The 21,453-nt window shown below is 46.8% G+C and overlaps 1 protein-coding gene across 2 annotated transcripts in view; it reads left to right on the forward strand.

Moving 5' to 3' along the window:
- nkd2b (NKD inhibitor of WNT signaling pathway 2b) overlaps positions 1-21,453 on the forward strand; it is a 71,024-nt gene that overhangs the window by 47,108 nt on the left and 2,463 nt on the right. For both annotated transcript variants that reach the window (XM_036936297.2, XM_090186905.1), the window contains 6 exons: positions 8,125-8,185; positions 11,508-11,647; positions 14,619-14,714; positions 15,588-15,741; positions 19,618-19,687; positions 19,776-19,894. In XM_036936297.2, coding sequence (XP_036792192.1) covers positions 8,125-8,185; positions 11,508-11,647; positions 14,619-14,714; positions 15,588-15,741; positions 19,618-19,687; positions 19,776-19,894 — 640 coding nt within the window. The remainder of the gene's footprint in view (positions 1-8,124; positions 8,186-11,507; positions 11,648-14,618; positions 14,715-15,587; positions 15,742-19,617; positions 19,688-19,775; positions 19,895-21,453) is intronic.

A 21,453-nucleotide genomic window follows, 5' to 3' on the forward strand; every position in this document is an offset into this window, starting at 1 on the left:
AGTCTTTTGTCTGTGGCCAGTCTATGAGCTGTGGCCAGTCTATGAGCTCTGGTCAGTCTATGAGCTGTGACCAGTCTATGAGCTGTGGCCAGTCTATGAGCTCTGGTCAGTCTATGAGCTGTGACCAGTCTATGAGCTCTGGTCAGTCTATGAGCTCTGGTCAGTCTATGAGCTGTGACCAGTCTATGAGCTGTGGCCAGTCTATTGTCTGTGGACAGTCTATGGTCTGTGGTCAGTCTAGCCTGTTGGCTCTAGGTGTTGTAATCATCAGTTGAACTGTGGAAGCTCCATCTTGGCCAAAGGATCAGCAACACACACACACACACACACACACACACAACACACACTCACACACACACACACCATCAACAGGAGACCAACGTGTTGTTTCGTTGTGCCAGAGAGAGACAGAGGTTGTGCAACTCCCCCACACTCCAGTCTCCTTGGCTTCCTCCTTGTTGTACTGTACGTTCCAGAGGAGTCTGCAATGAGCCCATCCTCCTATAGCTCCTCACACCAGCCTCCTCTGTTTCACTGTCTTGCTGGTTCTCTCATTCTTATTCTCTCTCTCCTCTCTCCCTCTCTCTCCCCCTCCTCTCTATCCCCTCTCACTCTCTCCCCTCTCCCCCTCTCTCTCTCCCCTCTCCCCCTCTCTCTCTCCCCCTCTCCCCCCTCTCTCTCTCTTCCTCTCCTCTCTCCCTCTCCCCCTCTCCCTCTCTCTCTCTCCCTCTCCCCCTCTCTCTCTCCCCTCTCCCCCTCTCCCTCTCTCTCCCCTCTCCCTCTCGCTCGCTCCCCTCTCCCTCTCTCTCGCTCCCCTCTCTCTCTCCCCCTCTCCCTCTCTCTCGCTCCCCTCTCCCTCTCTCTCTCCCCCTTTCCCTCTCTCTCTCCCCCTTTCCTCTCTCTCGCTCCCCTCTCCCTCTCTCCTCGCTCTCTTCTTCCTCTCTCTATCCCCCTTTCCCTCTCTTGCTCCCCTCTCACACTCTCTCCTCTCCCCCTCTCCCTAGCTCTTCCCCCTCTCTCTCTTGCTCTCTCCTCTCTTTCTCTCCTCCCCGTCCTCTCTCAGCATATAAACTTGTATTTTGTTTTGAGTCAAGGCCAGGTTGGTTTCTTCTGCAATTAAGGGCTTTTGTTTTTCAATGGTTCCACTTCCTCCCCCCATCCCTCGTTCCCTCCCTCCCTCTCTAGTTTCATACTACTCTAATGAACAGAATCGTTGTTTACAGTGGTGCTTTCATCACATTGATATTCCTCAGTCTTCAACACAACGACTGGTTTTAACGTTTGAGGAGAGACAGTGTTATTTCTCCCTCACTGGGTCACTGGGAGCAGGAGTCATGGGACAGCAGGAGTCACCAGCTATACATATACACCCCAAAATGGCACCCTAATCCATATATAGAGCACTACTTTGATAATCTAGTGCACTACGTTTGACAAGGGTCTATAGGGCTCTGGCTAAAGGTATTGTACTAAATAGGGAATTTGAGATCCTGCCATCCTGTGGAGCCTGACTGACTGACTGACTGACTGACTGACTGACTGACTGTCAGTTACAAGGGACTGTGTACCTCCTCCACTCTAGAGAACCCCCACTCTGTGTCCTGTCACTCCTCCTCTGTGTCGAAAGACACTCTGTGAAACCTTCACTGTCTCTCTGTTTCAGATTTACAGGAACCCTAAACTGTCTCTCTGTTCAGATTTACAGGAACTCTTCACTGTCTTTCTGTTTCAGATTTACAGGAACTCTTCACTGTCTTTCTGTTTCAGATTTTCAGGAACCCTTCACTGTCTCTCTGTTTCAGATTTACAGGAACTCTTCACTGTCTCTCTGTTTCAGATTTACAGGAACCCTTCACTGTCTCTCTGTTTCAGATTTACAAGAACCCTTCACTGTCTCTCTGTTTCCGATTTACAGGAACTCTTCACTGTCTCTCTCTTTCAGATTTACAGGAACTCTTCACTGTCTCTCTGTTTCAGATTTACAGGAACTCTTCACTGTCTCTCTCTTTCAGATTTACAGGAACTCTTCACTGTCTCCCTGTTTCAGATTACAGGAACTCTTCACTGTCTCTCTCTTTCAGATTTACAGGAACTCTTCACGGTCTCTCTGTTTCAGATTTACAGGAACTCTTCACTGTCTCCCTGTTTCAGATTTACAGGAACTCTTCACTGTCTCTCTGTTTCAGATTTACAGGAACTCTTCACGGTCTCTCTGTTTCAGATTTACAGGAACCCTTCACTGTCTCTCTGTTTCAGATTTACAGGAACTCTTCACTGTCTCTCTGTTTCAGATTTACAGGAACTCTTCACTGTCTCTCTGTTTCAGATTTACAGGAACTCTTCACTGTCTCTCTGTTTTCAGATTTACAGGAACCCTTCACTGTCTCTCTGTTTCAGATTTACAGGAACCCTTCACTGTCTCTCTGTTTCAGATTTACAGGAACTCTTCACTGTCTCTCTGTTCCAGATTTACAGGAACCCTTCACTGTCTCTCTGTTTCAGATTTACAGGAACTCTTCCTGTCGTGTTGCTCTGTGATTCCACACACACACACACTTTTCCATCTTTTTGCCCTGAGGCACCTTTAGTACTTGGAACAGCCATCATCTTAGCTCCCCCGTGATCCAGTGTTTTATTTATTTTTACATCAGACGTACTGAAGTTACCTGAAGAATAGACTTAAAAATGTGTGTCTACTTACGTTTCGGGGCGAGGAGCGAGAGAACAAAGATGTCCAGTGTTTTCCAGAAGGAGGCAGAGGACGTACAGAGGCTGTACCATGTCTGATGTCACTTGCACGTGTGTGTGTGTGTGTGTGTGTGTGTGTGTGTGTGTGTGTGTGTGTTTGTTGTTTGTTTGTTTGTTTGTTTGTTTAGAGGTTACCTAATCCTGCAGCAGTGGTCTTTAATAAAATAGAGAAGCAGGTCACAGACAGTCTGGGCCAGAGTGGGTAACATCAGAGAGATGACAGACACACTAGGCCAGAGTGGGGAACATCAGAGAGATGACAGACACACTAGGCCAGAGTGGGGAACATCAGAGAGATGACAGAAGACTGGGCCAGAGTGGGTAACATCAGAGAGATGACAGATAGACTGGGCCAGAGTGGGTAACATCAGAGAGATGACAGACAGACTGGGCCAGAGTGGGTAACATCAGAGAGATGACAGACACACTAGGCCAGAGTGGGGAACATCAGAGAGATGACAGATAGACTGGGCCAGAGTGGGTAACATCAGACAGATAGACTGGGCCAGAGTGGGTAATATCAGAGAGACAGACAGACTGGGCCAGAGTGGAAACATCAGAGAGATGACAGATAGACTGGGCCAGAGTGGGTAACATCAGAGAGATGACAGATAGACTGGGCCAGAGTGGGTAACATCAGAGAGATGACAAGATAGACTGGGCCAGAGTGGGTAACATCAGAGAGATGACAGATAGACTGGGCCAGAGTGGGAAACATCAGAGAGATGACAGATAGACTGGGACAGAGTGGGTAACATCAGAGAGATGACAGACACTACTAAAGGTCCAGACAGTCAACCCCTCCCATCACTAAAGGTTGAGACAGTCATACCCCTCCCAACACTAAAGGTTGAGACAGTCAAACCCCTCCCACCACTAAAGGTTAAGACAGTCATACCCCTCCCACCACTAAAGGTTAAGACAGTCATACCCCTCCCACCACTAAAGGTTGAGACAGTCATACCCCTCCCATCACTAAAGGTTGAGACAGTCATACCCCTCCCATCACTAAAGGTTAAGACAGTCATACCCCTCCCCATCACTAAAGGTTGAGACAGTCATACCCCTCCCACCACTAAAGGTTGAGACAGTCAAACCCCTCCCACCACTAAAGGTTGAGACAGTCATACCCCTCCCACCACTATAGGTTGAGACAGTCATACCCCTCCCATCACTAAAGGTTGAGACAGTCATACCCCTCCCATCACTAAAGGTTGAGACAGTCAAACCCTCCCACCACTAAAGGTTAGAGACAGTCAAACCCCTCCCACCACTAAAGGTTGAGACAGTCATACCCCTCCCACCACTATAGGTTGAGACAGCCTTGAACACCGAACACATGACATCTGTGAAGTGGTCTGGGGTCTACAGCGGAGAAAGACAGCCCTTCCCTCTCTCCCTGCCTCCCTCCTCTCTCTCTCTCTCTCTCTCTCTCTCTCTCTCTCTCTCTCGCTCGCTTTCTCACTCACTCACTCTCTCTATCTATCTCTCTCTCTCTCCATCCCTCTCTCCCTGCCTCCCTCCTCTCTCTCTCTCACTGCCCCCCTCCTCTCTCTCTCTCCCTGCCCCCTCCTCTCTCTCTCTCTCTCTCTCTCTCTCTCTCTCTCTCTCTCTCCCCATCCCTCCCTCCCTGCTCATCAATTGGAGGAGAGCTAATTAGAGAGCACTTGGTGATGTCTTAACACACTGTACACACACACACACACACACACACACTACTGTACATGCACACACACACACACACACACACACACACACACACACACACATACTGTACACACACACACACAACACATACATACACATGCTGTACACACACACACACACACACATACACATGCTGCACACACACACAACACGCACACGCACTGCATCCCCATCCACCCGTTCCTCCATCCATCCGTCTCCCACAGTGTGGTCTGGCTCGGCCCACAGTCTGCCCTCCACGTGTAATTATCCAAGCTTATGGTAGAGAAATTAACATTCAATTCTGTGGCAAGAGCTCTGGTGGACATTCCTGCAGTCAGCGTGCCAATTGCACTCTCCCTCAGAACTTGAGACATCTGTGACATTGTGTTGCTTGACAAAACTGCACATTTTAGAGTGGCCTTTTATTGTCCCCGGCACAAGGTGCACCTGTGTACTGATCATGCTGTTTAATCAGCTCCTTGATATGCCACACCTGTCAGGTGGATGGATTATCTTGAGAAAGGAGAAATGCTCACCAACAGGGAAGTGAACTCATTTGTGCATAACATTTGAGAGAAATATTTTTTTTGTGTGTACGGAACATTTCTGGATCTTTTATTTCAGCTCATGAAACATGGGACCAACACTTTACATGGTGTGTTTATATTTAAATTCAATACACATGGACACTCACCCTCAATTCAACCATTCATTAAGATTAAGTCAATAGCACGACATGTCAGTTTTGGGGGATATATGAAGACAAATAGCTGGGAGAATCAGAGACAAGCATGGTGAATGTGTGTGTGTTTGTGTTTAGTGTGACCTGATTAAAGACATCTGCTTGTTTGGGGCCCAGGGAGGGAGGTATATGACTGTCTGTAGTAGTGGGAGGTGTGGGAGGGAGTGGGGGTGTGCCTCTCTCAGAAGCGTTTACAGTTAAAACCTGCCTCCTCCACCTCTCCTCCTCCTCCACCTCTCCTCCTCCTCCACATCTCCTCCTCCACCTCTCCTCCTCCTCCACCTCTCCTCCACCTAGCCTGTCTTCCACCTCTCCTCCTCCTCCACCTCTCCTCCTTCTCCACCTCTCCTCCACCTAGCCTCTCCTCCTCCACCTCTCCTCCTTCTCCACCTGTCCTCCTCGTCTCCTCCACCTGTCCTCCTCCTCTCCTCCTCCACCTCTCCTCCACGTCTCCTCCTCCACCTCCACCTCTTCTCCTCCTCCCACCTCTCCTACTCCAACTCTCCTCCTCCTCCTCCTCCTCTACTCCTCTCCTCCTCCACCTCTCCTCCACCTCTCCTTCTCTCCTCCTCTCCTCTCCTTCCACCTCTCCTCCTCCTCTCTCTCCCTCCCTCCCCCTTCTCTCCCTCTTCCTCTCTCTCTCCATCATTCTCCCTCCCTCACTCCCTCTCTTTCTCCCTCCCTCTCTCTCCTCCTCTCTGCTGGGTAATATACAGTGTGTTTCAAGTCTAACCCTGACACCCAGCAGAGAGGGAGAGAGAGAGGGAGTAGGGGAGAGAGGGAGGGAGAGAGAGAGAGGGAGAAGGAGAGGGACGGGCTACGCTCGCACACCTAAACGCATGCAGATGTGCCTCAGATTCCTCTTGAGTTGAGCATAGTTTCTGTCTTGTCAAAGGTTCTTTATTATTTTTCTGTGTTATGGGAAACTATGTTTTCCTGCACCTTATTTGTGTAAAAATCTTCAAAATGTATTTTTACTGATGAATGTGTGTATGATTCTTCCTGCTTGTATTTTCTATGTATAATTTGCAGTGTGTACTTCTGTAATGTTGGTAATTCAGGACTCATCTGTAAAACAGACCTTGGTCTCAGTATGACTCCCTGGAAAAATAAAAGGTTAAAAATATTTAAAAAATGATTATTTATGCTGATGCTTGTGACATCATACTCTCAGAACCCCGTTTGGGTTCCATCTGAGACCAGACCATGTGACTCAGTGGGGAGATTCAGGTAGAGACCAGACCAGACCATGTGACTCAGTGGGGAGATTCAGGTAGAGACCAGACCAGACCATGTGACTCAGTGGGGAGATTCAGGTAGAGACCAGACCAGACCATGTGACTCAGTGGGGAGATTCAGGTAGAGACCAGACCAGACCATGTGACTCAGTGGGGAGATTCAGGTAGAGACCAGACCAGACCATGTGACTCAGTGGGGAGATTCAGGTAGAGACCAGACCAGACCATGTTACTCAGTGGGGAGATTCAGGTAGAGACCAGACCAGACCATGTGACTCAGTGGGGAGATTCAGGTAGAGACCAGACCAGACCATGTTACTCAGTGGGGAGATTCAGGTAGAGACCAGACCAGACCATGTGACTCAGTGGGGAGATTCAGGTAGAGACCAGACCAGACTGTGACTCAGTGGGGAGATGTCATGTCACATGTCTTAGGCAGCACCACACGTCAGGAGACACACACACACACACACACACACACACACACACACACACACACACAGACACACACACAGACACACACACACACACACACACACACACACACACACACACACACACACACACACACACACACACAGACACAGACACACACACACACACACACAACAGACACACACACACACACACACACACACACACACACACACACACACACACACACACACACACACACACACACACACACACACACACACACACACACACACACGACACACACACACACACACACACACACACACACACACACTCCCTCCTCCAGTGATGCATGTTTTTGTCCTTTTGTCTTTAATCAGTCCCATCCTATCCGACGTTTCCATCCTGCAAACACACACATGCTCTTGTTGCAAAGCACCTGAAAAGTTTATTTCTTCTTGTTTGGCAGTTTTAAAATAAAAGATGACATGACTTTTCATCAAGTTATCTTCTCTATTAACGATTTAGATCAACTTCAATGCTTCTACAAAAAAACAAAAACCCAATCACAATCCTCTGTAGCTCCCTATCAAACCGTTCCATGTGAAACCCCAAGCCTCCATCTCTCAATGCCCAAGTAGAATCAGAACACATGTGAAGTTGCATCTTAAATGGCACCCTATTCCCTTTATAGTGCACTATACTTTTAACCAAAGCCCTATGGGGTTCCGTTTGGGATTCAGCCTCTCTCCTGGAACAGGTCAAGATGACAGAGCACATATGTCTGTTTTGATAGATGCACGAGTGACTTTTGTGGGAGTTGGAGGCAGCTTGAAAGCTTGGCAGTGGTGTCTCTTTCTCTGTCCGCCCCAGACAGTAAAGCATTATAAGCATGCACGTGTTCTAAGTGTTTGTCTCTCTCTCTCTCTCTCTCTCTGTCTCTCTCTCTCTCTCTCTCTCTCTCTGTCTCTCTCCCTCTCTCTCTCTCTGTCTCTCTCTCTCTCTCTCTCTCTCTCTCTCTCTGTCTCTCTCCCTCTCTCTCTCTCTGTCTCTCTCTCTCTCTCTCTCTCTCTCTCTTCTCTCTCTCGCTCTCTCTGTCTCTCTCTCTCTCTCCCCTCTCTCTCCTTCTCTCTCTCTCTGTCTCTCTCTCTCTCTCTCTCTCCCCTCTCTCTCCTTCTCTCTCTCTCTCTCTCTCTCTCTCTCTCTCTCTCTCTCTCTCTCTCTCTCTCCTCTCTCTCTCTCTCTCCTCCCTATCTCTACCCCTCTGTCCTGCCTCTCTTCCCTTCCTAGGAGTTTCCACATAGTGAGCTGAAGGGGAGACAGCTCTTAGACCATCACTGTCCACTAGAGGGTAAGTAGAAGTATACATGTTTCTATGTTTCAGACTGGTAAGATATGAGTAAATTCTTTCATTTGTAGAGCACAGATCTGGGCCCGTCATCCACAAAGCGTCTCAGAGTAGTAGCGCTGATCTAGGATCTGTCCATATAATGTGATCTAAAAGGCTAAACGGATCCTAGGTTGCAAGTTCAAACCCCCGAGCTGACACGGTACAAATCTGTCGTTCTGCCCCTGAACAGGCAGTTAACCCACTGTTCCTAGGCCGTCATTGTTCTTAACTGACTTGCCTACTTAAATAAAGGTCAAATAAAATCAAATAAAAATAAGCTCTCACAACCACTGATTCTGCACAGTTAACTACATGACTTGTATGTACAGCTAAATAACACTCTTTGAGTCCACATTCTATATGAGCCCATGATGAAAAACCTATTTCCTAACGTATTTCCTAATGTATTTCCTAACGTATTTCCTAGTCCAAGTGGATGTTGTAAAGTCTTCAATAGAGTCTCATGTCTGTTATGTCTCTGTGTTGTTGGGTTCAGGAAGACTAGCTGTCATCATGTCTGTTATGTCTCTGTGTTGTTGGGTTCAGGGAGACTAGCTGTCATCATGTCTGTTATCTCTCTGTGTTGTTGGGTTCATGACCCCAGGAAGACTAGCTGTCATCATGTCTGTTATGTCTCTGTGTTGTTGGGTTCAGGGAGACTAGCTGTCATCATGTCTGTTATCTCTCTGTGTTGTTGGGTTCATGACCCCAGGAAGACTAGCTGTCATCATGTCTGTTATGTCTCTGTGTTGTTGGGTTCAGGAAGACTAGCTGTCATCATGTCTGTTACGTCTCTGTGTTGTTGGGTTCAGGAAGACTAGCTGTCATCATGTCTGTTATGTCTCTGTGTTGTTGGGTTCAGGGAGACTAGCTGTCATCATGTCTGTTATCTCTCTGTGTTGTTGGGTTCATGACCCCAGGAAGACTAGCTGTCATCATGTCTGTTATGTCTCTGTGTTGTTGGGTTCAGGAAGACTAGCTGTCATCATGTCTGTTACGTCTCTGTGTTGTTGGGTTCAGGAAGACTAGCTGTCATCATGTCTGTTATGTCTCTGTGTTGTTGGGTTCAGGGAGACTAGCTGTCATCATGTCTGTTATCTCTCTGTGTTGTTGGGTTCATGACCCCAGGAAGACTAGCTGTCATCATGTCTGTTATGTCTCTGTGTTGTTGGGTTCAGGAAGACTAGCTGTCATCATGTCTGTTATGTCTCTGTGTTGTTGGGTTCAGGAAGACTAGCTGTCATCATGTCTGTTACGTCTCTGTGTTGTTGGGTTCAGGAAGACTAGCTGTCATCATGTCTGTTATGTCTCTGTGTTGTTGGGTTCAGGAAGACTAGCTGTCATCATGTCTGTTATGTCTCTGTGTTGTTGGGTTCAGGAAGACTAGCTGTCATCATGTCTGTTATGTCTCTGTGTTGTTGGGTTCATGACCCCAGGAAGACTAGCTGTCATCATGTCTGTTACGTCTCTGTGTTGTTGGGTTCATGACCCCAGGAAGACTAGCTGTCATCATGTCTGTTATGTCTCTGTGTTGTTGGGTTCAGGAAGACTAGCTGTCATCATGTCTGTTATGTCTCTGTGTTGTTGGGTTCAGGAAGACTAGCTGTCATCATGTCTGTTATGTCTCTGTGTTGTTGGGTTCATGACCCCAGGAAGACTAGCTGTCATAATGTCTGTTATGTCTCTGTGTTGTTGGGTTCAGGAAGACTAGCTGTCATCATGTCTGTTATGTCTCTGTGTTGTTGGGTTCATGACCCCAGGAAGACTAGCTGTCATCATGTCTGTTATGTCTCTGTGTTGTTGGGTTCAGGAAGACTAGCTGTCATCATGTCTGTTATGTCTCTGTGTTGTTGGGTTCATGACCCCAGGAAGACTAGCTGTCATCATGTCTGTTATGTCTCTGTGTTGTTGGGTTCAGGAAGACTAGCTGTCATCATGTCTGTTATGTCTCTGTGTTGTTGGGTTCATGACCCCAGGAAGACTAGCTGTCATCATGTCTGTTATGTCTCTGTGTTGTTGGGTTCAGGAAGAATAGCTGTCATCATGTCTGTTATGTCTCTGTGTTGTTGGGTTCATGACCCCAGGAAGACTAGCTGTCATCATGTCTGTTATGTCTCTGTGTTGTTGGGTTCAGGAAGACTAGCTGTCATCATGTCTGTTATGTCTCTGTGTTGTTGGGTTCATGACCCCAGGAAGACTAGCTGTCATCATGTCTGTTATGTCTCTGTGTTGTTGGGTTCAGGAAGACTAGCTGTCATCATGTCTGTTATGTCTCTGTGTTGTTGGGTTCATGACCCCAGGAAGACTAGCTGTCATCATGTCTGTTATGTCTCTGTGTTGTTGGGTTCAGTAAGACTAGCTGTCATCATGTCTGTTACGTCTCTGTGTTGTTGGGTTCAGGAAGACTAGCTGTCATCATGTCTGTTATGTCTCTGTGTTGTTGGGTTCAGGAAGACTAGCTGTCATCATGTCTGTTATGTCTCTGTGTTGTTGGGTTCATGACCCCAGGAAGACTAGCTGTCATCATGTCTGTTATGTCTCTGTGTTGTTGGGTTCAGGAAGAATCGCTGTCATCATGTCTGTTATGTCTCTGTGTTGTTGGGTTCATGACCCCAGGAAGACTAGCTGTCATCATGTCTGTTATGTCTCTGTGTTGTTGGGTTCAGGAAGACTAGCTGTCATCATGTCTGTTATGTCTCTGTGTTGTTGGGTTCATGACCCCAGGAAGACTAGCTGTCATCATGTCTGTTATGTCTCTGTGTTGTTGGGTTCAGGAAGACTAGCTGTCATCATGTCTGTTATGTCTCTGTGTTGTTGGGTTCATGACCCCAGGAAGACTAGCTGTCATCATGTCTGTTATGTCTCTGTGTTGTTGGGTTCAGGAAGACTAGCTGTCATCATGTCTGTTATGTCTCTGTGTTGTTGGGTTCAGGAAGACTAGCTGTCATCATGTCTGTTATGTCTCTGTGTTGTTGGGTTCATGACTCCAGGAAGACTAGCTGTCATCATGTCTGTTATGTCTCTGTGTTGTTGGGTTCAGGAAGACTAGCTGTCATCATGTCTGTTATGTCTCTGTGTTGTTGGGTTCATGACCCCAGGAAGACTAGCTGTCACCATGTCTGTTACGTCTCTGTGTTGTTGGGTTCAGGAAGACTAGCTGTCATCATGTCTGTTATGTCTCTGTGTTGTTGGGTTCAGGAAGACTAGCTGTCATCATGGCGTCAACTAATGGGGATCTGAATAAAGATGAAAAATAAAGATGTGTGTTGTTGTGTTGTGCCAGTGGATCTCCCTCCAGAGAAGGCTGCTGAGGGCTGTGACAGTTACCTGCAGTCCCCCCACACAGACCCAGGGCCAGACAGGCAGCTACTGAGAGGAGGGGATGCAGGCAAAGCCTCTGGGAAGAAACGCATCAGCCTGGATGTAAGTTAGACGCTAGTCTTTTTTACATCTTTCTATGGATCTTATATGTTGAATGTAGTGTACACTACATGCTATGGATCTTATATGTTGAATGTAGTGTACACTACATGCTATGGATCTTATATGTTGAATGTAGTGTACACTACATGCTATGGATCTTATATGTTGAATGTAGTGTACACTACATGCTATGGATCTTATATGTTGAATGTAGTGTACACTACATGCTATGGATCTTATATGTTGAATGTAGTGTACACTACATGCTATGGATCTTCTATGTTGAATGTAGTGTACACTACATGCTATGGATCTTATATGTTGAATGTAGTGTACACTACATGCTATGGATCGTATATGTTGAATGTAGTGTACACTACATGCTATGGATCGTATATGTTGAATGTAGTGTACACTACATGCTATGGATCTTATTTGTTGAATGTAGTGTACACTACATGCTATGGATCTTATATGTTGATTGTAGTGTACACTACATGCTATGGATCTTATATGTTGAATGTAGTGTACACTACATGCTATGGATCTTATATGTTGAATGTAGTGTACACTACATGCTATGGATCTTATATGTTGAATGTAGTGTACACTACATGCTATGGATCTTATATGTTGATTGTAGTGTACACTACATGCTATGGATCTTATATGTTGAATGTAGTGTACACTACATGATATGGATCTTATATGTTGAATGTAGTGTACACTACATGCTATGGATCTTACATGTTGAATGTAGTGTACACTACATGCTATGGATCTTACATGTTGAATGTAGTGTACACTACATGCTAAGGATCTTACATGTTGAATGTAGTGTACACTACATGCTATGGATCTTACATGTTGAATGTAGTGTACACTACATTCTCTCTCTATGCCTGCAGCACAGCCTCTCTGCCCGCCTGTTGCTCCCAACGTGTATTTTCCCAGTTACAGTCCTGTTACCAGATACCTCTGAATCAAAGTTACTTCCAGAAAAGCTGTAACTGAGAATTGTGGTTAACGTCTTTTTCCTGGACCAGGAAGAAAGACATGATGTTATATTGTGGTGGTAGGGCATTCCTCCTCCCCCTTCCCTCTCTTCTCCAACTGCAGGTCGTCACGGCAGTTAAAGGGCTTTTGCTGAATGTGATTATTTGACTGGTTTTATATTCCTGCTTTGAAAAGCAGCCAGGAGGGGAGGGTGAGTGACTGTGGAAAAGCAGCCAGGAGGGGAGGGTGAGTGACTGTAGAAAAGCAGCCAGGAGGGGAGGGTGAGTGACTGTAGAAAAGCAGCCAGGAGGGGAGAGTGAGTGACTGTGGAAAAGCAGCCAGGAGGGAGGGGTGAGTGACTGTGGAAAAGCAGCCAGGAGGGGAGGGTGAGTGACTGTGGAAAAGCAGCCAGGAGGGGAGAGTGAGTGACTGTGGAAAAGCAGCCAGGAGGGGAGGGTGAGTGACTGTGGAAAAGCAGCCAGGAGGGGAGGGTGAGTGACTGTGGAAAAGCAGCCAGGAGGGGAGGGTGAGTGACTGTGGAAAAGCAGCCAGGAGGGGAGAGTGAGTGACTGTGGAAAAGCAGCCAGGAGGGGAGGGTGAGTGACTGTGGAAAAGCAGCCAGGAGGGGAGGGTGAGTGACTGTGGAAAAGCAGCCAGGAGGGGAGAGTGAGTGACTGTGGAAAAGCAGCCAGGAGGGGAGGGTGAGTGACTGTGGAAAAGCAGCCAGGAGGGGAGAGTGAGTGACTGTGGAAAAGCAGCCAGGAGGGGAGGGGTGAGTGACTGTGGAAAAGCAGCCAGGAGGGGAGGGTGAGTGACTGTGGAAAAGCAGCCAGGAGGGGAGGGGTGAGTGACTGTGGAAAAGCAGCCAGGGGGGGAGGGTGAGTGACTGTGGAAAAGCAGCCAGGAGGGGAGGGTGAGTGACTGTGGAAAAGCAGCCAGGGGGGGAGGGTGAGTGACTGTGGAAAAGCAGCCAGGAGGGGAGGGTGAGTGACTGTGGAAAAGCAGCCAGGGTGGAGGGTGAGTGACTGTGGAAAAGCAGCCAGGAGGGGAGGGTGAGTGACTGTGGAAAAGCAGCCAGGAGGGGAGGGTGAGTGACTGTGGAAAAGCAGCCAGGAGGGGAGAGTGAGTGACTGTGGAAAAGCAGCCAGGAGGGGAGGGTGAGTGACTGTGGAAAATCAGCCAGGAGGGGAGGGTGAGTGACTGTAGAAAAGCAGCCAGGAGGGGAGGGTGAGTGACTGTAGAAAAGCAGCCAGGAGGGGAGAGTGAGTGACTGTGGAAAAGCAGCCAGGAGGGGAGGGGTGAGTGACTGTGGAAAAGCAGCCAGGAGGGGAGGGTGAGTGACTGTGGAAAAGCAGCCAGGAGGGGAGAGTGAGTGACTGTGGAAAAGCAGTCAGTAGTGGAGGGTGAGTGACTGTGGAAAAGCAGCCAGGAGGGGAGGGTGAGTGACTGTGGAAAAGCAGCCAGGAGGGGAGAGTGAGTGACTGTGGAAAAGCAGTCAGTAGTGGAGAGTGAGTGACTGTGGAAAAGCAGTCAGTAGTGGAGAGTGAGTGACTGTGGAAAAGCAGTCAGTAGTGGAGAGTGAGTGACTGTGGAAAAGCAGTCAGTAGTGGAGAGTGAGTGACTGTGGAAAAGCAGTCAGTAGTGGAGAGTGTGACTGTGTGGAGAGAATAAATGCTGCAGTAGGAAAGGAAAGGTTTGACTCTGCTGCCCTCTGCTGGTTGTCAAAGTCACTGTGTTTGTGTTTCTAGGCAGAGGATCACCTAGGATTCATCCTAAATAGCACCCTATAATCTATATAGTGCACACATTTTGACCAGGACCCATAGGGGTGTATTTTTGTTATTAAGTAAGTAAGCCTTGTCCCAGTCAGAACGGCCTTGTAACGTGAAGCAGTCTGATGTATAAATACACTTCCTGGACAGGATGCTGTCTTTGTCATTAACAAGGAGTATTCCTTGTGTCTCCATGCCGACAGGACCTAGAGTGTGACGTATCAGTGGAGGAAGATAACCGTCAGGAATGGATCTTCACCCTCTATGATTTTGACAACAGTGGCAAAGTTACTAAAGAGGTGAGGCTTCTTTTTATTTATTCAACCCTTATTTTATCAGGTCAGTTGACTGAGAACATTCTCCTTTACAGCAACCACCTGGGGAACAGTTACGGGGGGGTGAATGAGCCAATTGGAAGCTGGGGATGATTAGGCCATGATGGTATGAGCGCCAGATGTCAGGACACCGGGGTTAACACCATATGTCCGCATCCCAAATAGCACTCTCTTCCCGACATAGTGCACTACTTTTGACTACAGCCCTATAGATCCTGGTCCAAGTTAGTGCCCTATATAAGGAACAGTGGAGCCTTTATCTCTGTCCTTACTGAGAAGGTTATAATGTGTTATAACATGTGTAATAATAAGCTGTGTTTGTCCACTCCTCCTCCTCCTCCTCCTCCTGCTCCTCCTCCTCCTCCTCCTGCTCCTCCTCCTCCTCCTGCTCCTCCTCCTCCTCCTGCTCCTCCTCCTCCTCCTCCTGCTCCTCCTCCTCCTCCTGCTCCTCCTCCTCCTCCTCCTGCTCCTCCTCATCCTCCTCCTCATCCTCCTCCTCCTGCTCCTCCTCATCCTCCTCCTCCTCCTGCTCCTCCTCCTCCTGCTCCTGCTCCTCCTCCTCCTCCTCCTGCTCCTCCTCATCCTCATCCTCATCCTCATCATCCTCCTCCTCCTCCTCCTCCTCCTCCTCCTGCTCCTCCTCCTCCTCCTCCTGCTCCTCCTCCTGCTCCTCCTCCTCCTCCTCCTCCTCCTGCTCCTCCTCCTCCTCCTCCTCCTCCTCCTCCTCCTCCTGCTCCTCCTCCTCCTCCTCCTCCTCCTGCTCCTCCTCCTCCTCCTCCTGCTCCTCCTGCTCCTCCTGCTCCTCCTCCTCCTCCTCCTCCTCCTCCTCCTCTCCAGGACATGTCCAGTCTGATGCACACCATCTATGATGTGGTGGATGCCTCGGTCAATCACTCGTCCTGCCACAGTAAGAGGAAGACCCTACGTGTCAAACTGACCGTGGCACCAGAGCCCAGTGCTCGCAGGAGAGACCACATCTCCACTGGACCAGGTAAGAGACATGGAGGGAGGGAAATATATATATGTTGAGAGAGAGAGAGAGAACCTGACACCCTCAGCAAACAGGGGGACAAACACCTACCTGGAGGTGACAGCATTCCCTCCCCCATGTACCCCCCCTAGGCACAATTACAACAACATAACCAACAAAAACGTGTCACAACTCCTGCAGCTCTGTCACACGCTGGGTATGTATATAATCAATGGTAGGCTTCGAGGGGACTCCTATGGTAGGTACACCTATAGCTCATCTCTTAGCAGTAGTACTGTAGACTACTTTATCACTGACCTCAACCCAGAGTCTCTCAGAGCGTTCAGTCAGCCCACTGACACCCCTATCAGACCACAGCCAAATCACAGTCTACTTGAACAGAGCAATATTCAATCATGAGGCATCAAAGCCAAAGGAACTGAATAATATTAAGAAAGGCTATAGAGGGCCTCCCGAGTGGCGCAGTGGTCTAAGGCACTGCATCGCAGTGCTAGCTGTGCCACTAGAGATTCTGGGTTTGAGTCCAGGCTCTGTCGCAGCCGGCCGCGACCGGGAGGCCCATGGGGCGGCGCACAATTGGCCCAGCGTCGTCCGGGTTAGGGGAGGGTTTGACCGGCAGGGATGTCCTTGTCTCATCTCGCACTAGCGACTTCTGTGGCGGGTCGGGCGCAGTGCAAGCTGACACGGTCGTCAGGTGTACGGTGTTTCCTCCGACACATTGGTGCGGCTGGCTTCCGGGTTGGATGGGCATTGTGTCAAGAAGCAGTGCGGCTTGGTTGGGTTGTGTTTTGGAGGACACATGGCTCTCCCGAGTCCGTACGGGAGTTGCAGCGATGACTGTAACTACCAATTTGATACGAAATTGGAGAGAAAAAAGGGGTGAAAATACAAAAAAAATAAAAAAAAATAAAAAAAGAAAGATGGAGGAAAGGAGAGTAGTGTGGAAACCTACTAAAAAACAATTAGGCAACAACAAATTCAATCCCTTTTACACAACTTCCTGGACAAAATGTTTCACTGTAATAGTGAGGGTGTAAACTCTAAACAGTATATTTGACCTCTCAGCTTCCCTATCAAATCTCAACATTTCAAACAGAAAACTGAAGAAAATGAACAACAATGACAAATGGTTTAATGAAAAATGCTAAATCCTAAGAAAGAAATTGCGAAACCTTTCCAACCAAAAACATAGAGACCCAGAAAACCTGAGCCTACACCTTCACTATGGTGAATCACAAAAAACAATACAGACATACTCTACCTGGGCCCTGACAGTAAATCTCAGTAAGACAAAAATAATGGTGTTCCAAAAAAGGTCCAGTCGCCAAGACCACAAATACAAATTCCATCTAGACACTGTTGCCCTAGAGCACACAAAAAACTATACATACCCCAGCCTAAACATCAGCACCACAGGTAACTTCCACAAAGCTGTGAACGATCTGAGACACAAGGCAAGAAGGGCATTCTATGCCATCAAAAGGAACATAACATTTGACATACCAATTAGGATCTGGCTAAAAATACTTAAATCAGTTATAGAACCTATTGCCCTTTATGGTTGTGAGGTCTGGGGTCCGCTCACCAACCAAGAATTCACAAAATGGGACAAACACCAAATTGAGACTCTGCATGCAGAATTCTGCTAAAATATCCTCTGTGTACAACGTAAAACACCAAATAATACATGCAGAACAGAATTGGGCCAATACCCGCTAATTATCAAAATCCGGAAAAGAGACGTTAAATTCTACAACCACCTAAAAGGAAGCGATTCCCAAACCTTCCACAACAAAGCCATCACCTACAGAGAGATGAACCTGGAGAAGAGTCCCCTCAGCAAGCTGGTCCTGGGGCTCTGTTCACAAACACACCCCACAGATCCCCAGGACAGCAACACAATTAGACACAACAAGATGATGAGAAAACTAAAAGATCATTACTTGACACATTGGAAAGAATAAAAAAAACAGAGCAAACTAGAATGCTACTTGGCCCTAAACAGAGAGTACACGGTGGCAGAATACCTGACCACTGTGACTGACCCTAAACAGAGAGTACACAGTGGCAGAATACCTGACCACTGTGACTGACCCTAAACAGAGAGTACACGGTGGCAGAATACCTGACCACTGTGACTGACCCTAAACAGAGAGTACACAGTGGCAGAATACCTGACCACTGGGACTGATCCTAAACAGAGTACACAGCGGCAGAATACCTGACCACTGGGACTGATCCTAAACAGAGTACACAGTGGCAGAATACCTGACCACTGTGACTGACCCTAAACAGAGAGTACACAGTGGCAGAATACCTGACCACTGTGACTGACCCTAAACAGAGAGAACACAGTGGCAGAATACCTGACCACTGTGACTGATCCTAAACAGAGAGTACACAGCGGCAGAATACCTGACCACTGTGACTGACCCTAAACAGAGTACACAGTGGCAGAATACCTGACCACTGGGACTGATCCTAAACAGAGTACACAGTGGCAGAATACCTGACCACTGTGACTGACCCTAAACAGAGAGTACACAGTGGCAGAATACCTGACCACTAAGACTGATCCTAAACAGAGTACACAGTGGCAGAATACCTGACCACTGGGACTGATCCTAAACAGAGTACACAGTGGCAGAATACCTGACCACTGTGACTGATCCTAAACAGAGTACACAGTGGCAGAATACCTGACCACTGGGACTGATCCTAAACAGAGTACACAGTGGCAGAATACCTGACCACTGTGACTGACCCTAAACAGAGAGTACACAGTGGCAGAATACCTGACCACTGGGACTGATCCTAAACAGAGTACACAGTGGCAGAATACCTGACCACTGTGACTGACCCTAAACAGAGAGAACACAGTGGCAGAATACCTGACCACTGTGACTGGCCCAAACTTAAGGAAAGCTTTGACTATGTACAGACTCAGTGAGTATAGACTTGCTATTGAGAAAGGCCGCCGTAGGCAGACATGGCTCTCAAGAGAAGACGGGCTATGTGCACACTGCCCACAAAATGAGGTGGAAACTGCACATATTTCCCTCAGATTACACAGACCCACACAGAATTTGAAAACAAACCCAATTTTGATAAACTCCCATATCTACTGGGTGAAATACCACAGTGTGCCATCACAGCAGCAAGATTTGTGATCTGTTGCCACAAGAAAAGGGCAACCAGTGAAGAACAAACACCATTGTAAATACAACCCATATTTATGTTGATTTATTTTCCCTTTTGTACATATTGTGACATTTGTAATGTCTTTAATATTTTGGAACTTCTGTGAGTGTTAATGTTTACTGTTCATTTGTATTGTTTATTTCAGGAGGGAGGGAGGGAGGGAGGGAGGGAGGGAGGGAGTGAGATCTATGTGAACTTTATCATGGCTCTGTACAGTCTCTCTATACAGTCTCTCTATACAGTCTCTCTATACAGTCTCTCTGTACAGTCTCTCTGTATACAGTCTCTCTATACAGTCTCTCTATACAGTCTCTCTGTACAGTCTCTCTGTATACAGTCTCTCTATACAGTCTCTCTATACAGTCTCTCTATACAGTCTCTCTATACAGTCTCTCTATACAGTCTCTCTATACAGTCTCTCTGTACAGTCTCTCTGTATACAGTCTCTCTATACAGTCTCTCTATACAGTCTCTCTATACAGTCTCTCTATACAGTCTCTCTATACAGTCTCTCTATACAGTCTCTCTATACAGTCTCTCTATACAGTCTCTCTATACAGTCTCTCTATACAGTCTCTCTCTATGGGTTGTAGCTAGTTGTTTGTACAGGGCTGTTTTTGTTTATGTTGTAGTTGTTTATGTAGTTTATGTTTATATGTTGTTGTCTCTCATCAGACCGGGAGTCAGGACGCCTTCACCAGGAGGAGGGACGATCAGCAGACAGACGGCTTTCTTCTCACATCAGGTCAACACACACACACACACACACACACACACACACACACACAACCCTACCACACACACCCTAACAGACATCTGTCCTCCTACACCAGGCCAGCCCTCCCAGGTCAGAGCAGTGAGGGACAGCATTACTGTGTGGATGAGAACACTGAGAGGAGGAATCACTATCTGGACCTAGCTGGTATAGAGAACTACACCTCCAGGTTTGAAGGTTGGTACCACTCAGATTATCTCTCTCCCTGTACTAACAATTACAATGTGTTGGAGCCAGATGGCCAACTAAACCTCATGAGAATAAAGTGGCCTTGTAGTGAACTTGTCTATTATACAACATACACTGCCTTGAGGATTCACACGCCTTGACTTTTTTCACATTTTGTTGAGTTGGATTAAAATAGATTTAATTGTGATTTGTTTTTGTCAACGATTTACAGAAAATACTCTGTAATGTCAAAGTGTAAGAAAAATTTGAACATTTGTATAAAAAAAAATTAAAAATCATGAAAAAATATATACAAATATATCTTAGTTTAGATGGGTATTCAACCCCCTGAGCTATGAGTCTTTCTGGGTAGATTTCTACACCTGGATTGAGCAACATTTGTCCACTCTTCTTTTAAAAATTCTCTAAGCTCTGTCAAATTGGTTCTTGATCATTTCCAGACAACCATTTTCATGTCTTGCCATAGACAGTCCAAACTGATTTTCAAACAGTCCAAGTGCAAACTGTATCTCTACCACTAAGGAACATTCACTGTCTTCTTGGTAATTCCAGTGTAGATTTGACCTTGTGTTTTAAGTTATTGTCCTGCTGAAAGGTGAATTCATCTCCCAGTGTCTGGTGGAAAGTAGACTGAACCAGATTTTTCTCTTTGATTTTGCCTGTGCTTAGCTCCACTCCGTTTTCTTTTTTATCCTGAAAAACTCCCCAGTCCTTAACGATTACAGTCATACCCATAACATGATGCTGACGCCACTATTCCTGAAAATACGTCAAGTGATACTCAGTAATGTTGCATTGGACTTTCTCCAAACATAACACTTTGTATTCAAGACAAAAAGTGAATAGCTTTTTCAAATTTTTTCACAGTTTTACTTTAGTGCCTTGTTGCAAACAAAATGCATGTTCTGGAATATTTTATATACTCTACAGGCTTCCTTCTTTTCACTCTGTCATTTCGGTTAGTATTCTGGAGTAACTACAATGTTGTTGATCCATCCTCAGTTATCTATTATCACAGCCATTAAACTCTGTAACTGTTTTAAAGTCATCATTGGCCTCATGGTGAAATCCCTGAGCGGTTTCCTTCCTCTCTGGCAACTGAGTTAGGAAGGACACCTGTATTTTTATAGTGACTGGGTGTATTGACGTACCATCCAAAGTGTAATAACTTCACCATGCTCAAAGGAATATTCAATGTCATCTTTTTTTATTTTGACCCATCTACCAATAGGTGCAAAAGCTACCTGGTCTTTGTGGTTGAAGCTGTGTTTGAAATTCACTGCTTGACTGAGGGACCTTGCAGATAATTGTACAGTATGTGTGGGGTACAGAGATGAGGTAGTCATTAAAACATCATGTTAAACGCTTTTATTACACACAGAGTGAGTCCATAGAACTTATTATGGGATTCTCTCTCTTTCTCTGTCATCTCTCTCTTTCTCTGTCATATCTCTCTCTTTTTTTCTCTGTCATCTCTCTCGCTCTCGCTCTCTCTCTCTCTCTCTCTCTCTCTCTCTCTCTCTCTCTCTCTCTCAATTCAATTCAAT

Source organism: Oncorhynchus mykiss, chromosome 2, assembly GCF_057628025.1.
Source record: "Oncorhynchus mykiss isolate SJ-2025 chromosome 2, ASM5762802v1, whole genome shotgun sequence".
Classification (NCBI taxonomy): Eukaryota; Metazoa; Chordata; class Actinopteri; order Salmoniformes; family Salmonidae; genus Oncorhynchus; species Oncorhynchus mykiss.